General features: G+C 59.1%; 1 protein-coding gene across 3 annotated transcripts; it reads left to right on the top strand.

Moving 5' to 3' along the window:
• The first annotated feature begins 1,960 nt into the window (after positions 1-1,960).
• Positions 1,961-5,655, top strand: RLBP1 (retinaldehyde binding protein 1). 3 transcript variants are annotated; one of them, XM_081124734.1, is made up of 7 exons: positions 1,961-2,100; positions 2,371-2,499; positions 3,146-3,350; positions 3,730-3,908; positions 4,431-4,589; positions 4,774-4,884; positions 5,122-5,655. In XM_081124734.1, exons 1-7 carry the CDS (start codon positions 2,089-2,091, stop codon positions 5,278-5,280), a joined length of 954 nt encoding a protein of 317 aa, XP_080980860.1. In that variant the 5' UTR covers positions 1,961-2,088; the 3' UTR covers positions 5,281-5,655. The 3 variants fall into 3 exon arrangements, with proteins under 3 accessions (XP_080980860.1, XP_080980861.1, XP_080980862.1); XM_081124735.1 differs by having other exon boundaries at positions 2,013-2,100; positions 4,819-4,884; positions 5,122-5,649; XM_081124736.1 differs by lacking the exon at positions 4,774-4,884 and having other exon boundaries at positions 2,013-2,100; positions 5,122-5,649.
• The last annotated feature ends 2,023 nt before the right edge of the window (positions 5,656-7,678 follow it).

Here is a 7,678-nt window from a genome sequence, read left to right as displayed (position 1 = left end):
TCGCCCGGGGCAACAGGGCCCGCCCCCGCGGCTCACTTCCGCCCGCCGGGGTGGACTGTACCATTAAGGCAGATGGGAGGGGGAACCGTCGGGAGTCCTCGGACGGCCCCACTCACAGTCGGGGGGCGGGGAGGTGCGGGCGCAGAACTCGAACTCGGGGCCGCAGCGCGAGCATGCGCAGAGCGGGCTAGGCGTGCCCGGCGCGATGTCTTGCTGGGTGAAGTCCTTCCTTCCAGCATCCTGCTGGGGAGTCGGGGAAAGGGGACGAATCAAGTGATGGTCTTTGCATTGGAAGGGCCTGGAAGGCAGGGGCAGGTGTCCTACTCCTAGTGCCCTTGAAGGTGCCAGTGACCCCGCAGGTGTAAGCTGAACGGGGCCCGGGGCTTTTTGTCGTTCCCGTGAGAAATGCCAGCATTTAGTGCATAGGTTGGCAAAGCAGTAAATGCTCAGCAAATAACTTAAATATTTACAGCGGAGCAAAGAACAGCACAGGGACGGGCAGAGAGTCTCTCGTCTGTTCCTTTCTTCACGGGGATTGTTTCAAATTTTTCTATGTCCTCAGCTCTCAGCAGATGACCTCGCTGTCATCAGCACCAGTTCTTCCCTTCGGCTCCCCGTAGCAAGGGGACGGTGTTCCTTAGGGTCCTCCCTAGCCTGGGAGGATTCTTACTAGCCAGAGGCAGTGTGAGCAGACTCTTGCCCCCCTGGGCTGCTCCCAGGAAAGTGAGGCGATGTCACCTTCCCGAGGAGGCACAACCAGGACTGAGGGTGACATTCATAGAAGGTGGCTGGGGCTCAAACCAAGGATGACTTTTTTTTTCTTAAATATATCTTTATTGATTTCAGAGAGAGGAAAGGAGAGGGAGAGAGAGAGAGATAGAAACATCAATGATGAGAGAGTCATTGATTGGCTGCAGCCTGCAACCCGGGCATGTGCCCTGACCGGTAATCGAACCCCGATCACCTGGATCCTAGGTCGATGCTCAACCGCTGAGCCATGCCCAGCCGGGCAAGGATGACTTTTAAAACGAGGATTCTCCGGCAGTGGAAACAAGGAGCTCCCGCCCTTGGAGTGCTGGGAAAAGGATATTCCAAAGGGATCCCCACCCACCGAGTGGAATACCAGAGCAGAGACTGAGAATCCAGCTGCGGAGGGGTTTCCTGCTGCACAGAGGGTGGGTCCCCTCCACCCAGACTCGTATTAATTCTGTATTTGGAGTATAGGCAATGTTTACGTGCATTTACACTAAGTATCAGGCGCTGTGCTAAGCCCTTGAATGCATTTCCTAATCACTAAAGCCACCAGCCTGTCCTCTGATCATCCCCACTTCTCAGAGGGGGAAACTGAGCCACTGGTGCTGGAGCTGAGGTTTAAAAGTGGGCTGTCTGGATCCAGAACAGGCTCCTAGAAGGTGAGTCGGCCTGTCTCGTGCCCCCCCTCAGCCTAAGCTACATGTCCCCCACTGGCCCCATTCTCTGTGGTAACAACTACCTTGCCAGGCCCTGCTGGGCCTAGGGGAGAGGGTGACAGGTCTGGATTCACCCAAGCTGCCGTTCACATTTAAAACTTCTCTGTGCCCCCTGCGTGTGTTACTCCGGGTGTGAGCTCCCAGAGCCCCCTGGGCTGGGGGAGAGGGCAGGGAGGAGGGAATGGGGCTGGCCCAGATCCCATCCCCAAAGCCCGGCTTCCACATGGCTGAGCAGGAACTCGGGGCAGACCACACAAAGGAGGGCTTTGAGGATGCTCGATCCCCTCACCCCCCTGGCGCTTTGCTGGCCCCAATCTGGGCCTCCTGTGAGCCTGATTTAACAGGAAACTGGGGGCCGTGAGAAGTTCCTTGTGACCCGCTAATCCCAGCCTGCTGACTGGCCCACGCCCCCAGCAGAGGCAACCTCCAGGGCTCCTGGAGGGCCCAGGCACCAGGTGGCCCCAAGAACAACAAATGCCCCAGGGGGTTGTGATGCGAGAGAAAGTTTGAGACAATATCAGCTTTTTCGTCCCACTGCTTCCTGGACTTTCTCTCCTAGGGAAGGGGAGGCCTGGAGAGGCCAGGACAGAGGGCAAGGACTTGGTCTTCTAGAGGCAGCATGGCAGAGGGGGTGAGTGCCCCTGCGCCCTGTGGCTCCCCTCCCCTCCCTCCACCTCCCCCCTTCCCTCTCTCCCTCCCTGCTCTCCACTTCTGGTCTGCCCACAGTTCCGGGCATTCACCCCTACAACCTCTCTGTGGCCCTGGACCCCACCCAAAGGCAGGCGGCTTCGCAGCCACCTTGGGCAGGAGCCCCGGTGTAGGGTCCGAGCAGGCCATTGGCTCGGCTCGCCCAGGCTGATGGGAACCTGTCGCTGCCTTTTCCTGACTCCTGTCGGCCCAGGCGGGCACCTTCCGTGTGGTCCCCGTGGAGGAGCAGGAGCTCCGCGCCCAGCTGGAGCGGCTCACAACCAAGGACCATGGGCCTGTCTTTGGCCAGTGCAGCGAGCTGCCCCCTCATACCTTGCAGAAGGTGAGGTAGCCTAGGGTGCAGGGAGGGGCAGGCGAGGGAGCCGACAAGCTGGGGAATGTCTCCTGTAGAGAGGGCCCTCCCCCAGCTCTCCCGGTCATCCTGAACCTAATCAACTGGCCTGTTTAGGGGCCCCCCTGGAAGTCAGGCCATGGCAGCCTCTCCAAGACCATAGCAACAACAGGGCTCCCTGAAACAAATGCTGGGACCTGGGGCCTCCGACCGGGGATCGTCCTAGACTCTGAGATTAGGAACGTTGGTTTGCAAGTGACCCTGGCAAGAGGCCTGAGTTCGAGAATCACACCTACTTCCAACTTGCTGTGTGACCTCAAGCAAAGTGCTTTCTCTCTCTGGGTCTTGCCTCTCAAACCTATGAAAATAAGTTGTTGGACCCGCTCAGAAACGATCAGACTGTGCTCTGTCGAGATCCCCAGAGCCGTCTTGGGGCTGGGCTGAGCTGGGCTCCCACAAACGAACCCAGGGTGAGCAGTTGGGCCTAATTTTCTCCAAATACAACTGGCTGTGGGCAGAGCTGGGATGGCCCGGCCGCGGCCCCCGCGCCACTCAGCCCTGTCACGCTGGGTGCGTGTGTCCCGTCCCCGCACAGCACCTCCCTGTGACCTCCTACTTCCACCCGACTCTGTTCCAGGCCAAGGACGAGCTGAACGAGAGAGAGGAGACCAGGGAGGAGGCGGTGCGGGAGCTGCGGGAGCTGGTGCGGGCGCAGGCGGCCTCGGGGCAGGAGCTGGCCCAGGCTGTGGCCGAGAAGGTGCAGGGGAGGGACGGCGCCTTCTTCCTGCGGTTCATCCGCGCGCGGAAGTTCCACGTGGGGCGCGCCTACGAGCTGCTCAGAGGTGAGGCCCGCGCTGGCTGCTGGGGACCTGGCCAGGACGGCAAGGGTGGGGTATGGAGGTGCTACCAGTGATGCTCCATCGGGAAGGGCCGATGTGTCCAGCTTGGGGTCTGGCGTTTATCTCCCCCCGGGCCCCACCCAGCTCACCCTGTGCCTCTGCCCCGGGGAGGGAGAAACACCAAGTAACAGTCGTCCCCAGACTTAGGATCGCGCCCCACGTGTGGGCAGTTTGCATATGATGTTCAGGCCTAGAATCTTGTTGGGTGACCACGACAATTATCCTGGGGGGGTGTCCTGCTGGGTCACACACAGGCCTCCGGATCCCCACCCCAGGAGGGGCTGGCTCCCTGAGGGGGCTCCTCTGTTCCCCCCTGGGCCAGGCTACGTGCAGTTCCGGCTGCAGCATCCCGAGCTCTTCGACAGCCTGTCCCTGGAGGCGATCCGCTGCACCATCGAGGCGGGCTACCCCGGTGTCCTCTCCAGTCGGGACAGGTATGGCCGAGTGGTCATGCTCTTCAACATCGAGAACTGGGACTGTGAAGAAATTACCTTTGACGAGGTCAGTGGGGGGGGGGCACGACTCCCTCCCACCCTCTGGGTTGGGTTCCGTCCCCAGCCGTGGCCTCTACTGGGCTCTCAGTCCTGGCTCCCTGGGAGGCGAGGCCTGCGGGAGCCGGAGGCAGGCAGCCAGGGCCACCAGGCCTTTCCCAGGCAAGGGGAGGACTCCTAGGGTGTGCCAGAGCAGCTGCAAAACCCAGCTGCTTTGCAGGCAGAGCCCTGGTGTCCCTGCCAAGTGGGGGGCGACAGCTGTGGGCCACGAGCTGGGGTCAGCCCTGCCAAATGCTGAAAGCTGAGAGCGACAGGGAGAGCTGGGAGAGCTCCTGACCATGGCTGTGACATTCACGGTTATTTTCTCGGGATACATTCACAGAGCGGGGACTGTGTGACTCCCCAGTGTCCCAGCTCTAAGTCTGTGACAGGTGACCTCCGGTAAGGATGCACCAGTTAGCTCCCCCCCCCCCCACCCCCGGGACCTTGATCCATGTGGGTGGGTCCGGCAACCCGTTCACTCTGTGCCAAGATCTTGCAGGCGTATTGTTTCCTTCTGGAGAAGCTGCTGGAGAGCCAGGAGACTCAGATCAACGGCTTCTGCATCGTCGAGAATTTCAGGGGCTTCACCATGCAGCAGGCTGCTGGGCTCCGGGCTGCTGACCTCAGGAAGATGGTGGACATGCTCCAGGTGAGGCCTCGGAGCCCTGTCCTTCGGGGGTCCGGTCACAGGGCAGGAGGGAGGCTGGGAGGCGGGCCCGGAGCCCTGGTTTCGTGGTGCTGGGGCTGGAACCTTGGGGAGAGGCCGTGGGGGAGTGAGCGGGAGCTTCTGAGGCCATCGGGGCTGCGGGGTGGGGCGCTCTGTGTCCCCGCAGGACTCCTTCCCAGCCCGGTTCAAAGCCATCCACTTCCTCCACCAGCCGTGGTACTTCACCGCCACCTACAACGTGGTGAGGCCCTTTCTGAAGAGCAAGCTGCTGGAGAGGGTGAGCGCGCGGCCCTGCGGGCGCAGTGCTCGGTGACTGGGGACCAGTGGGCCGGTGAACGGGGCTGGAGCAGGAAAGCCTCCATGAGACAAGAGGGACAAGGGTGGGGGGCCGAGGGGACCACGCCGGAGCCCTGAGCCGAGTGGATCCCACGGACAGCGCGAGGAGGAGGGTTGGTCTTCGCCTCCATCGCCACGGGCACCCCCTGCTCAGCTCTGCGTCCCCTGCTTTCCGCAGGTCTTTGTCCATGGAGACGACCTCTCCGGCTTCTTCCAGGAGATCGACAAGGACATCCTGCCGGCCGATTTTGGGGGCACCCTGCCCAAGTATGACGGGAAGGTGGTTGCTGAGCAGCTCTTTGGCCCCCGGGCCCAGGCCGAGAGCACCGCCTTCTGAGGACAGCGCCTGCCGTCTGATGCGTAGTTAGCACCCCGGGCGTCTCCTCAGAGTCCTGGAGCCAGAGGCTGGGAAAAGCGCTGTCTGAGGCCCCTGGTTCCCCTGCCCGCCCTGAGCTTGAGTGAGCTCAGGTGTCACCCACCTCCCGATTTGGGGGCAGTAAAAGCTCTCTCCTCCAGACCCCTTGCCTCCCGGATGGTTTTACGGATGGATTTTCTCGGCACTCAGGCCTCAAGTGACACAGGGAAGGCTCTTCTTTATCATCAGTCTCAGGCATTTGAGGGCGACAGATGTCTACTCCCCTGCTCTGCACAGTGTGACAAACACAAATGCTTCCCCTCTGTGGAGCTGGCGCTCCTCAGGTGTTTGGTGATTAAAAAAAAATATATATATATATATATATGAATGTCTTTATTGATTTCAGAGAGAGGAAAAGAGAGGGAAAGGGAGAGAAAAATCAATGAGTCATTGATCAGCTGCCTCCTGCTCGCCCCCTGCTGGCGATCGAGGAGCCTGCAACCGGGGCATGTGCCCTGGCTGGGAATCGAACCCTGACCTCCTGGTTCATGGGTCATCGCTCAACCGCTGAGCCACACAGTCCAGGTGGTCGTAAACGATATTCACATGCGACTTCCGAGCAGAGGGAGGCATCGTTGAAAATTTCTGTGGGTGGCTGGGAGCAGTGAGGATTTCTTCGAACCCCTTTAGAAGTTGAGGCTCTGCTTTTCCAAATCAAACCTTACATGGAACTCGAGTATTTAAGCCTAAAACGAGTGGAACTTCTCGGGTTGAAGGGGGCTCGATGGCCTCCTCCTGGGGGATCTCCGAGGACACCTGGAGCTGAGGAGGGGGGGGTCTGACAAGAAAAGTCCTGGGCCTTCTGAGGCAGAAGCTATAGGGCTGGGGCCCAGTGAGGTCCTGACTGTGGGCTGGCACTGCCCCCTGCTGGCCGTGCCTGGTACTGCCCCCCTGTGCTCAGAGACCAGCTGAGCAGTCAGGGAGGTAGTCGGGCTGGGCCACACCTTGCCCAGGGGGGAAGGCAGGTGGTGCCACCTTCCCGGAGAACGTGTCCCAGCACCGCGACTGTTAATGTTAAATCTGACGTACTCAGCCTCACAAAATTGCAGCTGGATTCCCACAAGCGGCCACCGTGGCCACATTCGTAAGAGAGGAAGAACGACAGTAAAATATTCTTTTGAAAGCCGCCAAATACAGGAAGGGGGACCATGAAACTGGACTTTAATGCCAACCTCTTGCTGCCCAGAACAGCTTCCTTCCTGGAGACATCAGGGGCAGGCGGGAATTCTGCCGCGGGTCCAAGTTGCAGTGACACGTTTCTGCCACCCCCTGGGGATCTCTGGGGAACACTGTGTTAGCAGGTGGAGGTCTCGGGGGGAACCGGGCCACCCGGCCGGCGTGGCTCAGGGGTTGAGCATCGACCTAGGAACCAGATCAGGGTTCGACTCCGGGTCGGGGCACATGCCCGGGTTGTGGGCTCCTCGATCCCCAGCAGGGGGCGCGCCAGGAGGAGGCTGATCAATGACTCTCATCATTGATGTTTCTCTTTCTCTCCCTCTCCCTTCCTCTCTCTGAAATCAATAAAAACATATTAAAAAAAAAAAATCAGTTGTCATGAGGACTTGGTGCTTGGCCCATTTCCTTCAGGCTCAGGAATCCTTTTAGGTAGAAAATCCCCACGACACAGAAAACACTCAGCCAATGCCAGGTTTTTGAGTCTTTTATTTTTTTAAGTAAAGAAATTCCATTGAGTCAGAGATAACAAAATTACAGTTTTTGTTTGTAATGATCATTGTTTTACCACCACACAGAATCAAACTGGGACCAAAAGTAACACGAGAACATAAAATGACCAAGGACACCGTGGTTTAGTATAATTTCTTAATAAAGGTAAATATCCTCATATTTAGAAAAAATTGCATTGCTAGTTGCAAATCCTAAACACCTCGGTGCTGGCGGGGGGGGGGGGGGTGTCGCGCGTTTCTCCCCCAAAACCCAGCAGCACGGGGGTTTTCAGACACAAACTCAAAAATACATTATTTTCAGGGCAGCATTTTAAGTCTCAGAAAATCCAAACAGAATGAAACAAAACAAAAATCAGGAATGTGAGAGTGACGGTTCTCAGAAATCAATCCGGAAGCAGATCTGCCGGGAGAAGGTGGCTGAGGGGAGCCGGGCGGGAGAGGGGGAGCGGGTGGGGGCCCCCCGCCCGCCGCGCCCCCGGGTCCCTAAGGCAGCTGCAGTGGAGGAGTCAGGAGCTCAGGTACAGTGGAGGTCTCCCTGAGGCGCAGGAGAGGCCCAGCTCACCCGGAACGGGTGACGGGGGGGGGGGGTTCCACGCGGGTGCACTTGTGCTTCGGGGGAACGAGAGAGGCCAAAC

Source organism: Miniopterus schreibersii (assembly GCF_964146895.1).
Source record: "Miniopterus schreibersii genome assembly, chromosome: 22".
Classification (NCBI taxonomy): Eukaryota; Metazoa; Chordata; class Mammalia; order Chiroptera; family Miniopteridae; genus Miniopterus; species Miniopterus schreibersii.
This window is presented reverse-complemented; position numbering and strand designations above follow the sequence as displayed.